Source organism: Schistocerca cancellata, chromosome 6 (genome assembly GCF_023864275.1).
Source record: "Schistocerca cancellata isolate TAMUIC-IGC-003103 chromosome 6, iqSchCanc2.1, whole genome shotgun sequence".
In the NCBI taxonomy this organism is placed as follows: Eukaryota; Metazoa; Arthropoda; class Insecta; order Orthoptera; family Acrididae; genus Schistocerca; species Schistocerca cancellata.
In genome coordinates, this window is record NC_064631.1 from 502,044,840 (window position 1) to 502,071,541 (window position 26,702).

The following is a 26,702-nucleotide window of genomic DNA, read 5'->3' on the forward strand; positions in this document are numbered from 1 at the left end:
GGAATTATGTGATGGAGAAATTGCGCCGAAGTTTTTGCCGCCGAATGTTACACAACTTTTACAGCCGATGGACCAGGGCGTACTGCAAACATTAAAACTGATTTACAGAAAACAACTTTTAAGAATGCTGATCCAAGATGGCAGCATTCCTTTACTGGACAAAATAAAAAAGACCAGTGTGAAGGATGTTGCTTATTGGGCTACTGAGGTATGGCAGAATATTTCAGAAAATACTCTGAGAAAATCATGGAGAAAACTGTGGACAACTTTTGAATTTAAGGACAACTTAGTTGAAAATGAAGAGGAAAATCTACTACAAATGATACAGACAACCCTGGATGTGAAGAAAGCTAGTGAAGGGGACATAGATGAGTGGATGGCAGCAGATGGGGCATCTGTGGAGAACCTTAGTGATGCTGATTTAGTTGCTGCTGTGACTCGAGACCAAGAAGAAGTGGACTGCTATGACGGAAGAGGCAATGAGCCTGAAAGCGACAAAGGAGAGTTGGTGCCACACAGTGGCATAGCAGAAGCCCTTGACCTCATGCTGCATTATTTGGAGCAACAGCCCACTGCTACACCTGCTGATTTGATGTTTAGGAGATGATGGCACAAGTATGCGTCATATAACAGACGGTCTTCATGATGCCAAAAAAACAATGACTGAGTTTCTGTCATCTAAAAAGTAGGGATAAAATGTCCACTGTATTTTATTAAGTTTGACAGCTTTTCTTTCATTGTTATGCATTGTTTAAACCTAATTTTGTCTTGCCACTTTTTCTAATACATGTTTACTATACTGTGTAAATTAAAATAGTGAGTGTGTGTACAGCAGTTAACCACACAGTTTTCCATACTTAGACTAACATTACCAGAGTTCAGATTAGTGGGACTCTGCTGTATTTTCTCATAACTCACCCCCCCCCAGCCCCAGCCCGAGTTTGTGTACAGGCCCCAAATTAGGATCTATCTGTTTAAAAGAACTACAATCTCTGTCTCCCCCATGACTTTTCAGTATCTATTTCTTTCAGTTCTTGGAATTATCAGGGTGCTGCAGTCTTTTACACTTACACCTCTAAAACCGTGAACAGAACAGGTTATGTTTTTACACCTCCCATCAGTTAAGAACACCATTCATTGTCAGGAACATGTTTTTATGGCAGAGCTGATGGCCATTAACATAGCCCTTCATTTTTATTAAAAGGGCCTCCCTTGACTTCCTTTTAATACATGGGGTCTCAGGAGCAGTCACCACACCACTGATCAATATTACTCTTATGACCCCGTGATATCTGCTATTCATGAGGTTCTTTCTGATCTTATACTGCCAGCGTGGCTGTCTTTCTTTGGGTCTAGCCAAACAGGCTGACTGACTGGCGAGAGAAGCAATTACCCACCCCCCTGTTCGCTTTGATCATCCCAGGTGTGGATTTGTCGGTGAACTAAGGCCTCTGCTCATTCAGCGATATAACGGAATTTATTGGGCTACGGCATCCTCTTGTTCACTCTGCACTATCAAGGAAACTACTGCTGCATGTCGCAGCTCCTTCCATTCTTCCCAGAAAGAATCCACCATGTATCTCACATCCACATTGGTCATATTAGACTGAAGCAAAGTTCTGTTTTATGTCAGGAGCCACACCCACATTGTAGTCATGAGCCCTTACCGACAGTCACTCATATCCTGGTGGACTGTGCCCATGGTTTATATTCTCAGATGTAATGCTTCAAACTACCTTCAAGGCGGGTGAGTCGATTGGCGTGGTGGGGGGGGTCTCCCACCACATACTAGGTCGTGAAGTCCCTTGACCCTCCTACCTTTGCCTGCTGTTGTTTTTCAGTGGTTTTCGTCTTTTTCTGCCTCACCCTGTTTCCTGTTGCTGGAGTATCACTCTCTTGATAAGTGGGTGCTGTCCTCCTCTTTAACTGTCAGCTTATGATGGCTCAGGGGTAAGATGGCTGTGGGAGGACTTACTCTTTTGCATACAGAGCCCGGGGGGGCACCCACATGTGGTCTTAACTATTACTCTCTTCTTTTTAATTATTGACTGTCCAAATGATGTCCATTACAATTTTAGCTTTCTCCCTTTTAATGTTCTGAATGTCTTGACTAGAAGGCTTCTTCAGTTTGTAGATGTCTTAGGCCTTAATTACATTGGTTGGGGTCGGATGTTGGAGGGGTTTCTCTTAGCACAACCAAGCCCTGGGAGACCATTTACCTGCTCTAACTTACTTGCCAATCCTATTTGTATATTTTTACTTCTTTATAAATCATTTTTTAGCTCTGGCACCAGTATTTCCTTCAATGGCTTGGTTTTACTACACTTATGTGATTTTCTCATCAGATGAACATTCCTGGTAGATGCCACTACCTTGAACCCTTGCTTGAGAGCTGATGCTGGCCTTGCTGTTTAGCCCCTTACCCCCAGTTGATCGACCAGCCACCCAACCATTAATTCCTGTAAATTTGTTTCAGATACAGAGATCAACTTTTCTCTAATCATGAAAGGCAGTTTCACCTTGAGGATTCTCAGAATATCGTGATGAGACTTCATGTCATCCTAATATTGTGTGTTATTAACATACTTCTCAAAGTAATGTCTCATACTTCCCTTCTAAAAGTTAAATGGTTCTGGATTGAATAATTCCTTCCTAAAGTATTCTTGTTCCCATTTGTTTAATAAATGGTCAGAAATGATCTATCAAATTTATTGAAGTACAACAGTATTCTCTCACCTGTGTAGCCCAGAGTGCAGATTCACCATGACTGTATCCACTGATAAACACTATTTTCTGGATGTCATTCCACAAACATGAGGAGACACATCAAAGAAATAGTGTAGAACTACCTGTGCTTAATTAAATTTTCTTTCCTAGGCATTGATGGGTAGTTTCGCACAGCACCCACAGCATATTGCCATTTTTGCAACAGTTGAACAGCTGGCTCATAGTGTTCAGACTGTGTATGGTTAGATTCCAGTTATCATTTCAGGTTCAGGCACCATTGATTGAGTGTTGTACGTGACACTACCTCAGCTAATTCCTAACTAACCAAATCTGCTCACTCCTTAATGGTGTCCTAGCACTGTGAGACATCTTTCCCTAATTGTTCTTTAATATCATGCAGCTCATTCTGTACTGTAGTAGCTGAACCACATATTTGTTAGATATGTGATTAATTGTGCCACGAATTTTTGCTATGAATTTCCACTGCAATTTGTTCATCCTTGCCAGAAGTCCATTTCACAAATTTGGTTGCAAATTGTTCTCCCTGCAACTCGAATTACTCCTTAATTTTTTTCTCTTGATCTATGAACTTGTTACTCTTTGATAACTGTCAAACAGTTTCAGACAGTGACACCTGAGGTTGTTTTATTTCACCTACCTCATCAGTCACCATTCTCATTGCTTCACCCCACCTGAGCTTATCTTAATTTATTTCCTTCCGCAGTGCAGTTTTGGTTTCAAAAATCACCTTCAGCAAAGTGGCTTGGTTTTTAGAAATTTCCTTCACCAAACTAGCATGGTTTTCTGAAAGCTCCTTTGTCAGTGTTTAGGATGCTTCCTGCTTTGCTGGCATAACTTCCTGCGTTACTGATGCAACCGTTATCTGATTAAACATAGCGGACATCATCCCAGAAAGCATTTCCATTCTCTGCTTCATTAGTGGATTTTTCTTTAAAGTGCATGTAGTAGTAGGCCCAACATTGAACATTGCTTTCTGAACATTGCTCTTGTTAGTTACTCCCATTGCCATTTGTTTTCCTGTCTTAATCAACCGAAACTCCAACAAAATTCATAAAATCACTACTCAGCTAACAAAATGGTAATTGACTTATTGTAACACAAGTGTATCTGCCTGTTACTTTGAGAATAAAGCTTTAAAATAACTTTAAAAAACTAGCATCGCATAGCCATGATGCTTATGTGATGCACAAATTCCTCAAAAAAAATTCTCTTGTTACAAAAACAATGAAATTGCCTACACTATGAGCTGAATTCTGAATGGTTTTCAATACTTAACTTGGTTCAACCAAGATATCTCATACTGAAAAGTAACATATGTATTTCCTTAAGTGGTAGAATCTTCACCAACAAAGTTTTCATCTCTGGCAATCCTCCACCCAATATTTCCGGTGCATGAAATGGAAAAACAAAGCATACAGTGATAAAAAGAACATTTTTACAACTTACTGTAGTCCTGTCACTGTTGCCATTTTAATATATTATTACAAGAATATTATATTAAAACTGGAATTTTTTATGAGAAATCTATATACACTTTTTACCCCTCTCTCTCTCTCTCTCTCTCTCTCTCTCTCTCTCTGTGTGTGTGTGTGTGTGTGTGTGTGTGTGTGTGTGTGTGTGTGTGTGTAACCCCCGCCCCACACACACACACACACACACACACGCCATATCTCCCACACCCCCTTCCTTCCTCTGTAGCTCATGATGAGTTCAAATGAATGTCAATGCTTTGCCCACCTTATTGTTAACACTATTAGATATGTTCTTTTTTCACAAGTTTTAATTGAAATAATATGCCAAAGATTGCAGGCTCTATTGTACACGTCCATCATCTCACCAAACCATTACCATATCACTCATATTAACTAACACATTAAACATGTATATATTGAAGTATAGGAATTTTCTAACTGCAACAAATTTGTGAACAGTTCTCATCACAATGGTCACATGTATTAAATGGAGTACTTATTTTAAGATATCCATAACTCCAACATGTCCTTTGTCATCCAAATAATAGACCAGAGTTCTAAACATGAGTCTGTATCAGAGCAATTCATTATTCTTGCATTCTGTTGCAAGCAGCAGTGGAACAATTGAACTGTGTCACCGGTAAAATACACCTTGAGTGCTATGTACACACATTAAATACATTGACAACTTACATGAAAATATAATTTTGAGCTAGTGTAGTCTTGCGCCAGTCGAGCCACAGTGCCAGTATGATGTAATTGGCTGACACAATATGTATCATCGTTATAAGATCCATTACAGCTGTAATTCTTTTATTTTTTTAAAAATATAACATGATCAAGAGAGACACGTGGCAATATAGTCATGCAGGTGTGTGTGTGTGTGTGTGTGTGTGTGTGTGTGTGTGTGTGTGTGTGTGTGTGTGTGTCAAGAGGGGTGGAAGGGGGGGGGGAGATTTCTTCCATTACTTGTCTATTAACATATATGCTCATGATACTCGGCCTCAGTTATGCAGCTACAACCCTGAGGGAAATGCTACTAGGTTATGGTCATTTTTTCAGTGTCTTCTATATTTAATTAGAGATATGTTAAAAAAAGCTGTAAATACTTTCAAAAGTTCTCAGTAAATCTGTAATAATTTTATTCTGCTAATACATATTTTATGATTTTATGCGTGAACAGTGATGGAGGAGGACGGTCTGGTGTTTATCTGGCAGTAGATTCAAACATGGAACTTGCTGAAGAAGAAGACTGTTTTGATGTGTTTGGCTACTTTAAGAAACTCAGGCAATCCAGGAAAGGTCTCATAGAAACTTTGGTAAGACACAACTTCTAACTTTTAGTTGATTTTTTGCCATTTCCATGATGATGAGAACTGCTACTTTGTAGTTTCCCATAATTGCTATTATCGTATACTAAAAAGTTTTTCACTGTTAATTTTTAGCCATGTTGAATGGGGAAGAAAAGTGCAAAACCACTTCTTCTTTGTGAACATGAAAAACAGATACTCTTGTTTAAAAATAAAAACAGAGGAGTTAGTTTTGATTGTGCAAAATAAACAGTTCCAAGCATAAGTTGCAGTAACTAGTCTTGGCTTGTATCTCCCTCCTCATCATTCAAAACTGACTGCTTACTTTCCCCATTGCATATTTCTCTCAGCTCTTTCTCTTTCCTCTTTTGGAGTTATTTTGATACTCCTGGTACTCCTTATGTTCAATTACGTATGTCCAATAGTCTATTAAAATTTATATCTTCTTTCTCATTTCATTAGCTATTTTCAGTATACGTTTACCATTTTCCATTCCTCTGCATGTCCAGTTTCATATAGAGTGAGGTATTGCTATATTTAAGGTAAAGGACTCCTATTCAGTAGGAGGGAGATTAAAAGCCTACTTCAGCAGTTAAGTTCATGATTTCTATAAATCACCAAATTAAAATCTTGGGTGGGTTCTTTGAAAAGGGTGTTGGCTATTTCATTCCCCTTTAATGTGTAACCCACACTTACACATCATTTTCAGTGAACTCGTTGCCAGCAGGACATTAAGCCTTTATTTTTCTTATCTCCTTATAATTTTTAATCTGTTTGGTGTTCTACTTATACTCCCAATTATTCATTTTCATTTCCTTGCCCTTCCTTATTTCTTTTTTCATTTCCAGTAACTTGTCATTACAAATTAACATTGGAGAAGATAATGCTGTATAATAATTTTAAGTATTAATCTCTTGCTTTGGAATCTTGACTGTTGCCTACTTCTCTGTTATAGACCACAAAGTACTTTTCTCATTGTCATGCATTTTGTTTAGTGAGAGCTGCTCTTTCTTCTTTCTTTTTTCTACCTGTGCCACTTAGAATAATAATTTTGATTTCAAAATATAATATACACATCAATTTTTAGCACTGCAACAGTGTAAATTTTCAGAAACTTGGCTTTGTTCTCTGCTGTTGTGTCTGCGCTTCCAGTTTTATTTATTTATTTTGTTGTATATAAAGTTATAAATACAGAATTGTTTAAATTGTAATACATAAAAAATTTAATTATGGGCAATAAAGTCTACTGGTGACAGGAGAAAATTACATTCTGCAATGATTAGAGTTCCTTGAAAATTAGATTCACTATTAAGAAACTATGTTATGCATTTCAGTATGCCTCCTTGACCCTTATCATGTGGTGAGGTGAATAAGTTGTAATTCACATTATTACACATGCTTAAGTACAGTACCAAATATATGTGTAAATTCAAAGATAAAATTATCAAAAAATAGTTATACAGCTATGGTCTCACAATGTGTGATAGCATTTACATACTGGATTTTTTTCCTAACTTTGGAACACATTTCACTGTTCATTAATTAAATAAGCTCCATGTATTTCAGATTGAAAAACATTCTGTGTTGCAAAGTTATTTCCGATAACTTTGTAATTCATGCTGTTTTTCAATCTGAAATAATTCAAAATGATTGCTGTACTGCCTACCTAGAATGGGATGGAATAAATTCTTAATCTGTATGTCTTAAAAATTGGGTATGATTATATGACAGTGGTTACAACTGCAAACTAACTCTTCTGACAGACAAGTTGTACATCTAAGTCTACCTCCATACTCTGAAAACCCTGTGAAAAGTGTATCGCGTGGTACTTCCAATTGTAACAATTATTAGGGCCTCTTCTCATTCCATTCACATAAGAGAATAATGATTATTTAATTGCCTCTGTGCTTGAATCTGATCTTGTCCTCATGATCCCCATTGGAGTGGTAAATCGGGATTTTTGGTATATTCCTATATTCATCAGTTACAACGTGTTATTCAAACTTTGTAACAAAGATTCCTCAGGATAGTTAGCATCTGTCTTCATGTGTCTGCCAGTTCTGTTTCTTCGGCATCGTTGTGACACTCTCCCATTGGTCAAACTAACTTTTGACAATTCGTGCTGCCCTTCTCTGTTTACCTTCAGTACTCCTCATTAGTACTATTTGGTATGGATCCTACATACTTGAACGGGGGTGGGTCAAATGAGTGATTAGTAAGCAGTCTCCCAGTCTCCTTTGTAGATTGGTTTTGTTTTCCTAGTATTCTGTCTATTAACCAAAGCCTGCCACCAGCTTTACCTGTGACTGAGTGTATGTATTGTTCCTTTCTATATCCCTACAAAGTGTTACACACACAGGTATTTATATGAGTTCATCAACTGCAATTGTGACTTGCTATTGCTGTAATCATAGCAGTAATAGAGTACTATGTTTTTTCATTATGTGAAACGCACAACTTTACATTTCTGAACATTTAAATCAATTGCCAATCTGTGCACCACTTTGAAAGCAAGTCAAGGTCTGACTGAACATTTCTACAGTTCTTTTGTGAAAGTACTTAATTATAGATAAAAGCAGCATCTGCGAAAAATCTCAGGTTAGTATTAATATTTTCTGCAAGGTCACTAATATAAAACAATGCACAACATGAACAGCAAGGGTCTCAAGGTATTTCCATGGAATATGTCCAAAATTTCTTCTGCCTCTGTTGATGACTCTCCATCGAAGATAACAGGCTGCATCCTCTCTACCAAAAAATCCTCAATCTGTGACCAATTTCACTTCATACTCCACCCCACCCCCCTCCCCAATCTCCCATACAATCATATTTTTGATGATAAGTGTAGGTGTGGTACTGAGTCAAATACTTTCAGAACTCAAGAAGTACCACATCTTTCTAACTGTCTTCATCTGTGGCTTTGAAGAGCTCATGTGAGAAAATCACAAATTGGGTTTCACATGATTAATGTTCCATTTTCATTGACATGGAGGTCATTCATACAAAGATGGTTCTTTATGTTTGAACTCAGAATATGCTTCAAGATTCGATGACAAATTGATGTCAAAGATATTGACAAGTACTTTCATGGATCACTTCTCCTTTCCTTCTTGTAGATGGGTGTGACCTGTGCTTTCTTCTAACTACTGGGCATGGTTTTTTGTTTGGGCTATCTGTAGTTAATTGTGATTAACAGAGGAGCTAACTCAGCTGCAAATTTGGTGTGGAGTCCAATAGGGATTCAGTTTAGTGATTTCATATGTAAAGATTTTTTTAAGTTACCGCTGCCAGTCACTAAACCTTTACATATTTCTTGAGGCAGCCACGGTCGAAAAATAGTCAAAATGGCTTCAAATTCTTAGTGATTTCAGCTTTTTCTTGGCACCACAGACACTAATATTTGTATCGCACATCTTTGCTGTAGTACTGAATTAAAGTGGGGCAATACCCTTGGATTTTCTATTGTAAAGGAATATTTGAAGATAGAATTCAACATTTCTGCTTTTGATTTGCTAGCGTCAACTTTAGTTCCTATCTCACCCATGGGTGCCCACAGACAAACTTCTGTACTAGTAACAGCCTTTACATATGACCAGAATTTCTCTGAGTTTCGTGAAAGAGTTTTTGATAGTGTTCTGCTACAGTAGCCATTGAAGCTTCCACACATTGCCTTCTTGACATCCAGATGCATTTCATTCAGCAGTTCCCTTTCCACAGCCCTGTGGTTTATTTTATGTCTATTATGCTTAGTCTCTGTTTCCTTAGAAGTTTCTGTACACTCACTGTACATAATGCAGGGTCCGCCCCATCACGAACTGTTCTTCGTACATATTTATCCAGTGTATGATCAACTATTCTTTTAAACTTGAATTAGAGTTCCTGTATATGGTTCTGTCCAGAGCTAAAAGTGCAAGTTCCTCATTGAGATGTGACACTGCTGCTTCTTTATCTCATTTACTGAGCATATAAATCTTTCTACTTGTTTTAGTTGCCTTTTGTAGTTTATTAACCAGTGTTGCTACAAGCGTATGGTCACTGATACCAGTTTTGATGTGGACATTCTCAAAGAGGTCAGGTCTGTTTGTTGCTAAGAGATCTAATATATGTTTATCATGAGTGGACTCCTGATCAAAATGTAGGTAATTCTCAGAGAAGACATGTGGTAATGTTCTGCAGGACACCTCGTCACACCCACCACTTACCAATTTTCCTAGTTGGTTGTTGGATAATTAAAAATCTCTGCCAATGATTTTAGTACGATTGGGGATTTGTGTGCTTGTCAATTTAAGTTTCCTCTGTTATTTTTATTACATTTGGAGGTGAGCGAGAGAAGGATCCAGTTATAAGTTTATGCTCAGCATTGATACCAAGTCTTACCCCAAGAATCTCGCATGTGCTTTCTGTTTCAATCTCGGTGGATTTGAGTTTCTTGTGTACTGTGACAAATATACTTTGTCCATTTACTGTTAGCCTACCCTTTCAGTATATGCTTAAAGTTTTGCTCCAAGTCTCACTGTTATCAGTTTTATATTTTAACCAACTTTATAGGTTTATGTGTCTAGTATTGTGTGCTCTGCTGCTTTTTAGGAGCACTTCAAACTCTGGCACTTCCATTTAGGGCAACCCTACATTTCTCAACCCAATGACACAAGTCCAAGAAGTCATAGCATAGCTAGTTACAGAACCTTCAAAGTTGTTTTTTTTTCCCCACCAATTCATAACCAGGGACCACGATCAGTCCTGGGGTCAGTGCTGCAAATTGTGAACTTCATTGCAACTTCATGAGCAGTACTGTTTTTCTCAACCTTCTCTGCCAATTGCTGGAATAATCTGAGTATGACTTCAGAGTCTAGAGGACAGGCACCATTTGTCGCAACATTCACTAGAATCTGCAGTTGGTTGCAACCTGTTACCCTAGCGGCTGCCGTAATAGTGTCTAACATGCTGGAAGAGTCCCCAGGCATACAGTGAGTTCACCTGGTGTTCTTTCCCATCCCATGTGCCACAATAACTAAATCACAGGTGTCAGTTTACTGCAAAATACATTATGCAAAACACTCATAATCTCCAAAAATTCTTAAAAATGTACATTTATTTGCATTTATGTACACTGAAATTCAGAGTAAACAGTTATGTGGAGGAGTTCACTACTGCTAAAATTTAATAAAGCACAAATATTTATTGTAACTTATGTCTTAGTACATAATATGTTTTTCATGGTCACAACATATGTAAATACACAATATATCATGATACATACTTGAGTTATGGTACAAGAAGCAAGAAAAATCTTATTTAAATTTTATGTCAAGTTGTTGGAGTTCAAATTAGGTTGGTCACAGCATCTCAGAACAGATGCAAACTCGACACTGGTATGTATGACATATGATGCGGACACACTTTTAACCTTGTCGCACTCTATAGTGCACTCAGGATCTCTGTCAGTACTATTGCCTGGCCAACCAACTATAACTCAGTGTCTTCTTTGATGAAGTCTTTACAAAGTGATAATAAATCCTTTATCAGCTGATTCAGACCAGCACTAAATTTAAAAAATATGACTACCTCATATTCTGATCCCAGTTCTCCCTGCAATACTTGGGCAACACCTCTAGCATTAGAACTACCAAACAACAAAACTTACTTTCTCTTCACTGGTTTTTCTGCATCATTACTTTTTCATTTCATGCCCCAAGTTTGATGTGCTTTGTCTACACCTACAATCCGTTTGAGACTCATTTGATTCTAACTCAAACAACAGGTCAAACTTATTTTTCAAGTTCACCAAAAGCAGTCAGAAGTAGTTGTATGCCTATTCCTTCTTGTAGCTGGTGCCACTTCCCACCTCTCTTTACACTTCTCTCTACCAAACTATATTCTTATTTGTACTGCATATCCTACAAAAGTCCTGAAAAAGACTCATTTATTTTCCCAATTCCCATGCCACTATGGTCGCCCCAATGGACAAAAACTACAGCCTCCATCACACCATACTCTAGAACTGATAGTTCTGTGTAAGGTTAGTCACTTTTCGCGCATGGTAAGTAATAATTATTTAAATGGAATTTATTCATTAAACTACTAAACATCAAAAAACAAAAATTTTAAAATTTGGCTTGTACGCAGTTCTGTGTAAACAGACTAATTGCACAGATCTGATGAGTTAGACAAATTTAAATTTACTCTACCTACCTGAAATATGATTGATTGATTGATTTTAACAGGAGAGCTAAAACAGGTCTGACCCGCCACTGCCCGCACCGAAACTAGGTTTATTGTGCGATATTGCTCCCTGTATATCTATTAAAGACAAGTAGTGCCCTTAAATAGTGCAAGGAGTCCCTCTACCAGTTTTTTGTTAGACATAATTTCTTCAGGTCTAGTTGTCCCGAAGATTCTGTATCTTTTACTCTCCAATGCCATGCATTCAGAGATTAGGGGTGATGCAGTTTCTTCATCCTCATCACAGATCCTACCTTTAGGGTCATCTTCCATTATACCCATTGTGTGTAGGTGTTTTTTGAAGTTCCCATGGCCGGTCATCAGTCCAGTCATGAGTTTGATCTCTTTCCTGTACAATCCCAGGATTACAGAGCTTCTTTTAAAACATGGCTTGGGCATCATTACCTTACGATGTTTTTGTTTATGGATCTCGGTCCAATATCCTGCATGCTGTTTCCTAAGCCAGTTCCGTAGTTCTAATTTGATCATAGCCTTGGTGATTGTCAAGACAGGTTTCGGTCCACTAAATGGAGTTGTTGCCCCCATCCTAGCCAATCTATCGACTTGTTCATTGCCACAGAACCCTGAGTGACCAGGGACCCACACTAGGTACACCCTGTTGCTTCCCCCTAGCTCCACCAGAGCCCTGTGGCAATCTGCAACAATCTTAGATCTTGTTGCAGGAGCTGCCAATGATTTCAGGGCTGCCTGGCTGTCTGAATAGATGTAGATGCTACGGTCATTGTAGCACCTACTCATATTCTCCTCCACACATGCCCTGATTGCAGTAATTTCAACTTGGAATACAGAGGCCAGTTTCCCTAGAGAGATGATGCTCTCCAGTCTTGGCTGAACCCCGTACAGCCCTGCCCAATGCCTTGATCTGTTTTTGACCCATCGGTGAACCAAACGATGTCCCCCGTACGGTGTTGAACTGTTTTCTCCCACTGCTCCCTGCTTCCAATTATTATGTTGTAAGGCTTATCGAAGCAGTTGGGAGATATTATATAGTCGGCGGGCATTTCCCCAGCCATACCGATATTTACCTCACTCACTACGTTAGTGTGTGATTCTGGATATCCAAATGAGACCCAGATTTGTTAAGTCTGTATGCCCCAGCTGCTGCCTCCATCTTAACCCAAAAGTGAAGTGGAGTCATATCCAGCATGGCTTCCATTCCAGCGGTTGGTGTGCTGCTAATTCCGCCCGTTATGTCTAAACAGGCCAATCTCTGCACTTTAGCAGTCTCTTTAGCAGCAATCCGCTGTTCTACCTCCTTCCACAACACTATGGCCCCATAGGAAATCCTAGGTCTAACCACTGTGGTGTATATCCAGCACATAACCCTGGGGCTTAGGCCCCAGTTTTTGCCACAAGCCCTCATAGTACTCACTAAAGTGCTTTTTGCCTTGGAGCAGATACTCTTAATATGAGGAGTCCAAGTTAGCTTCTCATCCGAAGTTACCTCTAGATATTTCACTGTCCCCTTCACAGGTAGAGTGTCATCGAAGAGCTTTAGATTCCAACTTGCATACTGAATATGTCTCTTCATAAATGGCACCACAACAGTCTTCTTAGGATTAACTTTCAGATCCTGTTTAATGCACCATTTTTGCACAATGTCCAACCCTCCTTATGCCATATTCCTGACTGTGTCAGTGAATTTGCCAAGTATTACTATGACAAGGTCATCTGCGTATCCTTGGCAGAAGCATTGTCTGGAATTTAGTTCCTCAATGAGTTCACTCACCACTAGATTCCTTAATAGAGGAGACAAAACTCCTCCTTGTGGGCAGCCTCTAGTGGTCTTAATTACCATCTTTTCATTCATCATGGTAGCCTCTACCTTCCTTCCACTAAGCATGGCTGTGGTCCACCTACATATAGTGGTCCTCAGGTCATGCACCTCTGCTGCCCTTACCATGGAATCAAAGGTCGTGTTACTAAAGCCCCCTTGATATTCAGGAAGATGCAGAGGGCAATTTCTTGGAAGTGAAGTGCTTTTTCCACCTTCCCAGTGAGTTGATGGAGAGCTGTCTCACATGATTTACATGGTTGGTATGCATGTTGGTTCAGGTGTAGAGGGACCCTACTTAGCCTCCTCTCCCGAACATATACATTAACCAGTTTTTCCAATGTTTTGAGAATGGAGGAGGACAGACTGATTGGTCTCATATCCTTGGCCTAGGTATGATCAATTCTCCCTGGCTTTAAATGAAGACAACCTTCACTGCCCTCCAAACATTGGGAATGATTCCTACTGCTAAGCTAACCCTGAATAGCCTGCATAGGACTCTTATAAGCTTTCCTCCTGACTGTTGCAGGAGAGCTGGAAAAATTCCATCTGGGCCAGGTGACTTGAACGGTTGGAATGTTCCCACCACCCACTGGATTTTGTTGAAGTTCATACACTCCTTGGCCGATTCCCAGTCCTCTCTTCGAGTGCCTGAGAACTGTTGTCTCTCTGGGGTCACATAATGGTCTGTGTTATCTGGCAGAGCATATTGAGGAAAGTGAGTTTTGAGGAGCAATTCCAGTGTCTCAAGCGCTGTCTTTGTATATTCCCCATCCTCCTTCCTCAGCGTAACTCCTGGATTAGTTGGTACTCTAGTGAGAATCTTGTGAAGTCTGACTTGTGCAGCCGTGCCTTCCACTTCCTCACAGAATGCCTTCCATGATGCCTCCTTTGCTCGTCTTATTGTAAGATTGTAACTGACAAGGGCCTCACGATATTTAGCCCATTGTCCTTTACGTCTCGCAATATTAAACAGTCTCTGCACCTGTTTCCTTTGTGTTTCCAATTTGTTATTCCACCAAGGAACACTCCTATTTGTGCACTTCCTGGTGACTGTACAGTTGTCCTGATATGAGCTCACTATGGCTACCGTTGGATAAGCAGCTGCCAGCAGCAAGTCGTATACTCGTAGCTCACTTATTTGTTTAATAGTTTAATTCTTAATTTCTTTGCGTGTTTTTGGGTACTTGCATTGTTTAATTCATAAATTTTGGGAGTATTATAGTATTTGAGAGTTGTAGCATCGCGTTTTAGTACCTGAATAGTATAAAATTGCATAGTCACCTTCTGCCACCAAGCAGTGTGTGCAGTGCGCAAGTAGGAGCATTACTGCAGTTACTAGGCAATCTTGTATTTTAATAACTATTTAAATTCTGCGTCGAATTGTTTGTGCTCTCTGTAGATTAGTTCAGACATTCTTTGCACAACAGTTTTTAGCATGGATAGGGACTGCGAATGCTGTGTTCAGATGCAGGCTGAGTTGGCATCCCTTTGCTCCCAGCTTCAGGCAGTGTTGGCTTCAGTCACACAGCTTGAGGCTGTTGCCCGTGGGCATCACTGTGGGGGTCCGGATGAGGGTTTGTCGGGCACGGCCAGCGCGTCCCATGCATCCCCCGAGGAAGGCCTCTCCAGTTTGTCTGACAAACTGGTTTCAGGCTCTGTCTCCAGCTGATACTGATTTTCGGCTGGACATGGCTGCTTGTCCTGTTCCAGACGTTGCCCCTCAGTCTGCAAGATCCGGGCGGTTGCAGAGGGTGGGCTTACTGGTAGTTGGGAGCTGCAACGTCAGGCACGTAATGGGGCCCCTTAAGGATATGGCAGCAAGAGAGGGGAAGAAAACCAATGTGCACTCCGTGTGCATACTGGGGGGAGTCATTCCAGATGTGGAAAGGGTCCTTCCGGATGCCATGAAGAGTACAGGGTGCACCCATCTGCAGGTGGTTGCTCATGTCAGCACCAATGATGTGTTTTGCTATGGATTGGAGGAAATCGTCTCTAGCTTCCAGCGGCTATCTGATTTGGTGAAGACTGCCAGTCTTGCTAGCAGGATGAGAGCAGAGCTCACCATCTGCAGCATCCTTGACAGGACTGACCGCGGATCTTTGGTACAGAGCCGAGTGGAGGGTCTGAATCAGAGGCTGAGACGGTTCTGCGACCGTGTGGGCTGCAGATTCCTTGACTTGCGCCATAGGGTGGTGGGGTTTCGGATTCCGCTGGATAGGTCAGGAGTCCACTACACACAGCAGGCGGCTACACAGGTAGCAGGGGTTGTGTGGCGTGCACTGAGTGGTTTTTTTAGGTTAGATGGCCTCGGGCAAGTACAGAAAGGGCAACAGCCTCAAAGGGTGCGGGGCAAAGTCAGGACATGTGAGGACCAAGCAGCAATCGATATTGTAATTGTAAACTGTCTACGCTGCATTGGTAAAGTACCAGAACTTCAAGCGCTGATAGAAATCACTGAAGCTGAAATCATTGTAGGTACAGAAAGCTGGCTGAAGCCAGAGACAAATTCTGCCGAAATTTTTACAAAGGTCAAGATGGTGTTTAGAAAGGATAGATTGCATGCAACCGGTGGTGGCGTGTTTGTCGCTGTTAGTAGTAGTTTATCCTGTAGTGAAGTAGAAGTGGATAGTTCCTGTGAATTATTATGGGTGGAGGTTACACTCAACAACCGAGCTCGGTTAATAATTGGCTCCTTTTACCAACCTCCCAACTCAGCAGCATTAGTGGCAGAACAACTGAGAGAAAATCTGGAATACATTTTACATAAATTTTCTCAGCATGTTATAGTCTTAGGTGGAGATTTCAATTTACCAGATATAGACTGGGGCACTCAGATGTTTTAGGGTGGGTGGTAGGGACAGAGCATCGAGTGACATTATACTGAGTGTACTATCCGAAAATTACCTCGAGCAGTTAAACAGAGAACCGACTCGTGGAGATAACATCTTGGACCTACTGGTAACAAACAGACCCAAACTTTTTGACTCTGTAAGTGCAGAACAGGGAATCAGTGATCATAAGGCTGTTGCAGCATCCCTGAATATGGAAGTAAATAGGAATATTAAAAAAAGGGAGGAAGGTTTATCTGTTTAGCAAGAGTAATAGAAGGCAGATTTCAGACTACCTAACAGATCAAAATGAAAATTTCTGTTCCAACACTGACAATGTTGAGTGTTTATGGAAAAAGTTCAAGGCAATCGTAAAATGCGTTTTAGACAGGTACGTGCCGAGTAAAACTGTGAGGGACTGGAAAAACCCACTGTGGTTCAACAACAAAGTTAGGAAACTACTGCGAAAGCAAAGAGAGCTTCACTGCAACTTTAAATGCAGCTAAAACCTCTCAGACAAACAGAAGCTAAACGATGTCAAAGTCAGCGTAAGGAGGGCTATGCGTGAAGCATTCAGTGAATTCGAAAGTAAATTTCTATGTGCCGACTTAACAGAAAATCCTAGGAAGTTCTGGTCTTATGTTAAATCAGTAAGTGGCTCGAAACAGCATATCCAGACACTCCGGGATGATGATGGCATTGGAACAGAGGATGACACGCGTAAAGCTGAAATACTAAACAACTTTTTCCAAAGCTGTTTCACAGAGGAAGAGCGCACTGCAGTTCCTTCTCTAAATCCTCACACAAACGACAAAATGGCTGACATCGAAATAAGTGTGCAAGGAATAGAAAAGCAAATGGAATCACTCAACAGAGGAAAGTCCACAGGACCTGCCGGGATACCAATTCGATTCTACATAGAGTACGCGAAAGAACTTGCCCCCCTTCTATCAGCCGTGTACCGCAAGTCTCTAGAGGAACGGAAGGTTCCAAATGATTGGAAAAGAGCACAGGTAGTCCCAGTATTCAAGAAGGGTCATCAAGCAGATGCGCTAAACTGTAGACCTATATCTCTCACGTTGATCTGTTGTAGAATTTTAGAACATGTTTTTTGCTCGCGTATCATGTCGTTTCTGGAAACCCAGAATCTACTCTGTAGGAATCAACATTTATTCCAGAAACAGCAATCGTGTGAGACCCAACTGGCCTTATTTGTTCATGAGACCCAGAAAATATTAGATACAGGCTCCCAGGTAGATGCCATTTTCCTTGACTTCCGGAAGGTGTTCGATACAGTTCTGCACTGTCGCCTGATAAACAAAGTAAGAGCCTACGGAATATCAGACCAGCTGTGTGGCTGGATTGAAGAGGTTTTAGCAAGCAGAACACAGCATGTTGTTTTGAATGGAGAGACATCTACAGGCATTAAAGTAACCTCTGGCGTGCCACAGGGGAGTGTTATGGGACCATTGCTTTTCACAATATATATAAATGACCTAGTAGATGGTGTCGGAAGTTTGATGCGGCCTTTCGCGGATGATGCTGTAGTATACAGAGAAGCTGCAGCATTAGAAAATTGCAGCGAAATGCAGGAAGATCTGCAGCCGATAGGCACTTGGTGCAGGGAGTGACCACTGACCCTTAACATAGACAAATGTAATGTATTGCGAATACATAGAAAGAAGGATCCTTTATTGTATGATTATATGATAGCGGAACAAACACTGGTAGCAGTTAATCTGGGAGTATGTGTGTGGAACGATTTGAAGTGGAATGATCATATAAAATTAATTGTTGGTAAGGTTGAGATTCATTGGGAGACTCCTTAGAAAATGTAGTCGATCAACAAAGGAGGTGGCTTACAAAACGCTCGTTCTACCTATACTTGAGTATTGCTCCTCAGTGTGGGATCCGTACCAGGTTGGGTTGACAGGGGAGATAGGGAAAATCCAAAGAAGATTGGCACATTTCGTCACATGGTTATTTGGTAAGCGTGGTAGCGTCACGGAGATGTTTAGCAAACTCAAGTGGCAGACTCTGCAAGAGAGGCGCTCTGCATCGCGGTGTAGCTTGCTGTCCAGGTTTCGAGAGGGTGCGTTTCTGGATGAGGTGTCGAATATATTGCTTCCCCCTACTTATACCTCCCGTGGAGATCACAATTGTAAAATTAGAGAGATTCGTGCACGCACGGAGTCTTTCCGGCAGTCGTTCTTCCCGCGAACCATACGCGACTGGAACAGGAAAGGGAGGTAATGACAGTTGCATGTAAAGTGCCCTGCACCACACACTGTTGGGTGGCTTGTGGAGTATAAATGTAGATGTAGATGTAGATGTAGATGTAGATGTAACAGCCTCTGTTACTTCCTCAAATTCTACTGTTTTCCTTATCGTGGTTTTAATTTCCGATAAGCCTAAGTCAAGGTTCCTCCTATATGTCTCCCATTCTGTTTTCCTGGGATTTCTATAAGTCATGGTCTGTCTGATTCCCTTTTCAACCTTGAATTTAATGAACATGTGGTCCGATGAGGATGGCTCCAACACCACATTCCATTGTTTGACATAGCTACCCATCGTCATGGAACCAAATGTTATGTCGATTACTTCTTCCCTTCTGCCATTCCTGAATGTAGGTTCATTGCCCCTGTTCAGGACCTCTAAGTTGTTAGCTAAGAGGAATTCAAGAAGGTACTCACCTCTACTGTTGGTGTCCTTGCTGCCCCACACTAGGTTGTGGGTATTGGTGTCGCACCCCACCAGCAGTTGGTCACCTTGCCGATGGCAAGTGTCTGCCAGTCTCCTCACCTCCAAGGGGGGGGGGAGAACTGTCTTCATAAGGAAGGTATGCTGAGGCCAAAATAATTTCCCTTGTGTTACCTTCCTCACATTGCTGCATTTTGATGGTCACTAAGTCCCTAGAGCAGAAATCCATCATTGGCATGAAAGAAATGCCATTTCTAACATAGATGCATGTTCTGCAGTTTCTTAGGTTCCTAGCATAGATCAGCTTATCTCCAGTGCCTCCAAGGCCCGATACACCCCCTTTGTATACATAGGGTTCTTGTATCAGGGTTACGTCCACTTCCTGTCTCCCCAGGCAGCAGCTCAGGGCAGCAGAGGCCCCTTTACTGTGCTGCAAATTAATCTGCAGCACCTCCAGGCTCTGTCTTACTGCCATCTTTGAGGTGTTTTAGAACCCTGACAGTGACCTGTGAGAACCCTAAAAACAGTTTCAGGTCCTGCTCTCGCATCGCCGTCAGGGACTTCTCACCAACCTCCACCACCAGGGTTTGTCCTTCCAGAGCAAACTTCTGGTTAATCACTCTCCAGTCTTCTGTCGGGACTTTTGGGTTCTGGGGCTCTATTTTCCTGAACAGAGTCTTGGGAGAGACTTCCTTAAGGATCTTGGGTACCCATAATGATATCTTTGCGGTCTTAAGAAGCTCCACTGCCGTCTTGACCAGCAGCTTCCCATCTTCCCACGGGGTGTCCTTGAGCCATTCTGCTGTGTGCACCCTCTCACAGACAAAAATGAGTGCACCATGATCTAGATAGACCCTCCTGAAGTTGGGACCTGGGCCAGACTCCCCCCCAATCTTTTCAAAGAGGGCCATCTGTACTAGTTCCTCCTGCTGCGAGGTGATGGCCACCAGTGGATAACCTTCCTGGATAACTGCCATCCTAAAAACTGAGACTGCAGTACTATAGGTCTGCTTCCCTATTTCTTGCCTCGGTTTTTTCTGGACTCACTTATCCAGGGAGGAGGGAGTCTTTGATTCCTCCCTTATCCGCTTACTACTTGTCTTTGACATTGTGGGGGCCTGCGTGTCCTCTTCAACCTGAGACAGTTTTTTCCAGGTGGTCTTGGGTTCTAGTCCCTTTACTTCCCTCCACTTGTGTTTAGGAAGCCATTCTTTTCCTTCCTTTTCCCTCTGTTCCCTGAGTAGCTTCCTCCTTTGGACCCCAGACAAGCCTTTGATCATAATTTGGTCTTGCTTCTCGGTTACAGTTCCAACTTCTGGCTCAAGTCCCTGATTCAGTAGTGGAAATGTCTTCCATCTGTTCAGTCCCTGATGTTTGGGTATCTGAGGTCTCAATTTGCCCATCAGTTACTTTTTATTTTTCTGTAGTCATGTCCATATTGGTCCCATGAGATTTGGGGATCTAGAAGGTCCACACCACGAATACCTCATGCGGTTAAGGCTAATTACTCATGGAGGTCACCCGGTATCCCTGAGGCTCCGTTTGCGACACATCTTCCCATGTGCCATGCACCCCTCAGCACGGATCGCCTCACACCTTGGGTTGGGTCAGGGAATAGGGTAGGACTAGGAGTGGATAGGGAAGATGGGACGTTGTGGGACACTCTTAGTCTGATCCATCAGCTGAGGCCTTCCGGCATTAGGTACTCTACCTTCGGCATAGCCCTCAGCTTCCTGTGGATACGCAAGCCTCTCCCCTCGCATGGACAGTGCTTTGTCAAGGTGGTGTCCCCCGGAGAGGTACCTGAAATATGAACTAAAGAATAAAGTGATAATGTAACTGGTGACCAGTGACCTCGTAGATCAAGGACTGATCTTACAAACTGCCTCCAATAGGTCTTGCCCCTTGCAGTCCACTCAATTTGATGTAGTTTTCCTGTGATCTGTCCTCCCACCTTTGTTCACAGTCTTCCTTGGTAGCACTTTGCCTCTGGCTGAATTAAGTTGTTTCAGGAATTCCGAAATGTGCTATTTCCAGTTTAAATTCTCATTAATATAGACACCTAAGAATTTTGAAGTTTCCACCCTGTTTATTATTTCCTCCTTGTGTGTTATGCTTATCATTGGTGTAGTATCCCTAGATGTGCAGAACTGTATACTTTGTGCCTTTTTTTAAGTTAAGGGTGAGACAGTTTGCAGAAAGCCAATCAATGATACTTTCAAGAACATTCTGTACCATTTCTTCTGTTTCTGTATGTGAGCGTGGGTTAATTGGAATGCTGGTGTCATCTGCAAAAAGAACTAATTCTGCTTGTTTTATGTTAGATGGAAGATCGTTTACATATATGAGGAACAATAGTGGACCTAAGATTGAGCCTTGGAAAACCCCATACATGATTTCTTCCCAGTCAGACAAAGTCCCCAGACTATATTGGTTGAATTAATTAGTACAACATTCTACATTCTTTTGGTTATGTACGTCATTACCCACTGGTTGTCTATATCAACATTCCCTTAAAACTTCAATTTATCCGGGAGAGTAAACATGTAAATGGCATTTTCAGTAGAACAACTGTTCTCAGATCGAAACCGTGATTTTCTGAGGATGTTATTGTTTCTCAAGCATGGTACTATTCTAAAATGCATAATTTTCTCCAAAAAATTGGAAAATGATGTCAGCAGTGAAACAGATCAGTCTTCATTGACATAGCTCCCCTCACCTTTCTTAAGGAAAGGTTTGCAGTGGCATACTTCAGTCTCTCTGGAAAATTCCTTGAGTTAGTCATGCATTACATATCTCAGATAAGACAGGGCTTATTGTACGGGAACAAGTCCGTAGTACTCTATTGGATCACCATAAAAACCAAATGATCTTTTATTTTTGTGAGAATCTATGATTTTTCTTAATTTCAGAAGGATTTGTTGGTGATGCATTCATTTGATTGAGTTTTGTGAGAGTTGCTGTTACTTATCTCTTGACCTGTTTGTCTGTATACTTCCTACTATATTGAAGAAATGAGTATTAAATGTATTTGCTACCTGTGACTCACGATTTATAGCCCTTCCATGCAGATCAGTACTGATGTTACTCAGTTCTGTGGCTGGTTGTCCTGTCTCTCATTTAACCAAATTCAATATAGCCTTACGTCTGTTGTTGCAATTACTGATTTCTGACATAATGTGCATGTTCCTTGACTTTTAATAACTTTTCCTAGTAATTTTGTGTAGCTTTTGTAGTGTGTAAACTACTGCATGATCTCTACTTGTTTTGCTGAAAGATGCATTTGCCTCTTCCTTCCACAAGATACTTTAACCCTCGAATGATCCATGGTTTCTTACATGGTTGTTCACTATCCTTTTTGCTAGCTATGCTGTAAGCTATTTTCAAATGATGATACGAATTTATCATGGAATAGATTAAATTTTATGTTAGCATTTGGTTCATTATAACTTTCATACGAAGTCATATCTTGAATGCTATTCATAAAAACATTTGTCCTGGAGTCATTAATTATTCTAACCAACTTCCATTCAAGAGTATCCATACTGTTAGACACTATGTTATGTATCCTAACTAATTGTGCATCATGATGAGAGAGAGCATTTGTTACTGGGTAAACAGTTATTTTCTTGCATTGAACTTCACCAAAGAAAACATTATCAATTAGGGTTCTACTGTCTTTATCTCCTGTGTTGGAAAGTTAATTATGTAGATCAAACTGTAGAATCCAAATAAGGTTTCCAGATTCCAGCTCATTTTTCATTTCAGAATTCTTTAAAAAATCTATGCCAATGTCACCACAGTTACGTTAAAGTCACCACAAACTATTAAGTGCTTTCTGCTGTCTGACAGATAGCATAGTAAGGAACCCAGGTTCCACATAAACAGTTCAAAATTTCCCTTTGGGCATCTGTACACAGTTATAATTAAAACTGAACTATTTTTCAGTATTAATTAACAAGCACAGACTTCTATGTGATGGTCACTACAAAATCTACTAATCTCAATCTTTTTGCACTTGTGTTCTGTCTTAATAAATGTAACATATCCTCCTTTTCCCACATTAGTTCTGCACAAGTAAGCTGCTAGTGTTATCTTTTATATTTAACTTACATAACCTTGCAGTTATGTGGTGCTCAGTTTGACACAGAATGTCCTCTCTTTTTCTTTCTTTCTTTCTTTCTTTCTTTCTTCTTCTTCTTCTTCTTCTTCTTCTTTTTCAGAGCTCTCTACATTTTTCTGGCAAGGAACTCTTCTACCTTATTACTCAGCCTTCTGATATTTTGATGAAATAAGCTGATCTTACTTTACTGTGCATTCTTAAGCACTTTGTGGGGCTTGTCTGTTATTTTGACTCTTTTCAAAACAGTGTGCCTGAATCCTGATTCTAACCCCAAAAAGGTACCCCTCTTACACCAGTAGCCACAGGGATCTTTCCCTCACTTTTTCAGGTGTACGATGTGCCTAGTACATCCACATCCCCCACTTGTAGCAACAGGCACTGCACTCATGTGTGTTTCCATTTCAATCAGCAACAGCCTGCTCAACTCAGTGTTCACATGGCTCATAGCAGTATAGGCCCTAGGCTGATCATGGCACTGTAGGACCTCCACAAAACTGACATTTGTGTATGTAGTTGCTACCCTTATTTCATCCAGGTCACCGCTAATGCTGTAATTTCTAACCAAGTTTTCCCCACACCACATACTACCATAACCTGATAGTCTTTGCCAAAATCTTTGCACGAATTCCCTACATCATCTGTCACCTGGCTAAGGTTAGCACTTGAATTCACAATGCTTGTAACCTGGCACCCTGTTCCTAATTTGTCCTGTACCAACTCACCTACACCCCTCCCATGGCTACTACCCAGCAGCAAGACTCTCTTCTTACTACTCTCTTTTTTAGTACCGACCTACTATGAGTTTCTTAACTAGAAGTGTGCTGCACCCTACTGTGACCCACAGCTAGATGAGGGTGTCCCCCTCCTACTTCTATCAAGTTAAATTTATTTGCTATTATAAGCGAAAATGTAGATGAAGATATTGAGGGGCTATTTCCCTTTCACCCATTGCTTGTTACCTTTACCCAGTTCCCTTGATATTTTTCTCACTTCCGCATATCTAGTTCAAATTTCATGTGTTCTAATTCAGCGTGAAGGGCACAAATATTTGTCTCCTCTTTAGCAATCCTCTTGTAGCATAATGAAGTTAGTGCATTCACTTCAGTATTTTATAAAGTCACTGAAATCGATTACAATATCCAGTGAGTAGCATCTTTGGGAATTAAGACTTAGTTGTTTGGTAACTGGTGGCGAACTTTTACTTGAATTCATGATGTTAAGTATTAGTTTTATGAGTAACAATACCAGAGAAGGAAAGTTGCTACTCACCATATAGTGGAGATGCTGAGTCACGATAGGCACAGTAAAAAGATTCACACACTCATAGCTTTCAGCAATTAAGCCTTTGTCAGCAGTAGACACACATGCGCGCACACACACACTCACACAAAAACAACTTGCAAACACGTCTGCAGTTTCAGAGAGCTGAAACTACACTGCAGACGTGTGTGCAAGTTGTGTGTTTGTGTGTGTGTGTGTGCGCGTGTGCGTGTGTGTGTGCGCGTGTGCGTGTGTTGCTGACAAAGGCTTAATTGCCAGAAGCTATGAATGTGTGAATCTTTTTATTGTGTCTATCACGGCTCAGCATCTCTGCTGTATGGTGAGTATGATCTTTCGTTCTCTGGTATTATTACATTCCATCCTGGATTTTTCATTGTTTAGTTTTATGAGTAAGAGAGACAAAGATGTTTCGCAGTTGCTATCTGAGCCATACTTTCACAGAGATCTTAACATTATGATTGGACCCAACAGACTTCTATGGGGTAGTTACACATCGTTGTTACACATTAGCTTCCCACCTGCAGACTTTAAGATACATAAATATTATGCATTTGATGTTGAGGATCAGACTATGTAGGGCCTAGTTGCTCATAGATGCTACCATTGTTATATTTAATCCCTCACTTTCACAAAGATCTTAACATTCCGATTATACCCTGCAGACTGGCAATTTTTGGTTGAGGTTGGTCTTATAAAGTCATGGAAAGTGCAGCAGCCACCAGAAATCGCGGGAGGCACACATTGGCATGGCGCGTCACGGACAGTAGTTGCCACAAGTAGAGTCCCGCCCACCAGAGGGCACGCGAGAATTTGGACACGACCTCTGCCGGCATAACATCAACAACAACAACAACTACTACTACTACTACTACTACTCTGGCAGCACGGGCCGTGCCCAGTCAGTTAACATCGGGCATGCCTAGGACACAGTCCCGGTCTACGCTAAGTGAAGTGCGACGTAAACGTGAACAGTGTTACTACACAATTGGCGAAGAGTAGGGTCGTTCTTTCGCATGTTGCGTCGTTGTTCCGGTTTCGCAGCTTCTCCACGGCATGGAGGATTTGGTGCGGTTTTTGGTTGCGCAGCAGATGGAGCTCATGGCCACCATGAAACAAGTGCTTCCGCCATTGCTCTCTACGCCGTCTGCTCCAGCGCCGTTCCCTCCTCCCTTTCCCCTGAATGATGAAACGGTGGAGGATTGGAACGCATATGAACATCGCCTTCGGCAGCATTTCCAGGCGTTTCATGTTGCCGATGCAGAGGTATGTCGTGCTCTCTTCTTGTCTTGGATATCTCCCTCACTGTATCAAGTTTTGTGGCAGCTAGCGCCGTTGCAGGAACCCTCGTCCTTGTCTTTTGACGCATTGTGTTCATTGCTGTCTTCATATTATCGCCGCCGCACGCATGTTGTGGTGGCTAGGGTCGAGTTCTATCAATGCAAGAAACAGCCCCATCAGTCTTACCGGGTGTGGGCCGCTACCCTGCACGGTCTTAGTCGCAAGTGTCATTTTGTCACGGAGCAGTCGCGAGAGTCGTATGCCCACGTTATGGTAAGCGACGTCATTGTTCGTTCGGCCCCTGATAGGGAGGTCCGGCAACAGGCCCTGCAGTTAGAAGACCCTTCCCTGGGGGAAGTCCTGTCCATTGCTCAATCGTATGAAGTCTCTCATGCAGCAGGTCAACCTGCTGGAAGCGTGGTGCGACGTCGCGGCGGTTCAGGGCGGCGGGGCCGCGTCCACTGTGTCCAGGGTGGACGACGTGCGAGCGGTACAATCCGGCCGTTACGGCCGCTCCCGCACGGCGCGTAAACAGAATTCCGGCCGCCGGCCCCTGTTGCCATCCTGTGCGTCATGCTATATACATCATGACCGGTTAGAGTGCCCCCAGCGTTGGGCCGTTTGTCGCAAATGTAATAAAAAAGGTCACATTGCTAAAGTTTGCCGCCCAGCCTCAAAACAATCGAAGGGAGCAGGTACAGAGGACATGGACATTGACATTCAAGAAGTTTCATCGGGCCAGGCTCCCGACGCATCGGCACGCAAACTCTTTATCGAGGTGTCGGTTCGGTCGTGCCGGTTACAACTGCAAGTAGATACGGGCGCAGCAGTTTCGTTGTTGAATGCACAAACTTATTCCGACCTTGGATCGCCCCCGTTGGCGCCAGTTTACCGGCGTCTACGTGGTTATGGTAAACAGTTCATTCCCCTACTGGGTCAATT

At 41.6% G+C, this 26,702-nt stretch overlaps 1 protein-coding gene across 1 annotated transcript in view; it reads left to right on the forward strand.

Annotated features, from left to right (window-relative positions):
- The window catches only part of LOC126190835 (receptor-type tyrosine-protein phosphatase kappa), a 707,747-nt gene that overhangs the window by 532,254 nt on the left and 148,791 nt on the right, over positions 1 to 26,702 (forward strand). Inside the window, exon 7 of the mRNA XM_049931411.1 lies at positions 5,404 to 5,539. Within this exon, the coding sequence (XP_049787368.1) occupies positions 5,404 to 5,539 (136 nt within the window). The remainder of the gene's footprint in view (positions 1 to 5,403; positions 5,540 to 26,702) is intronic.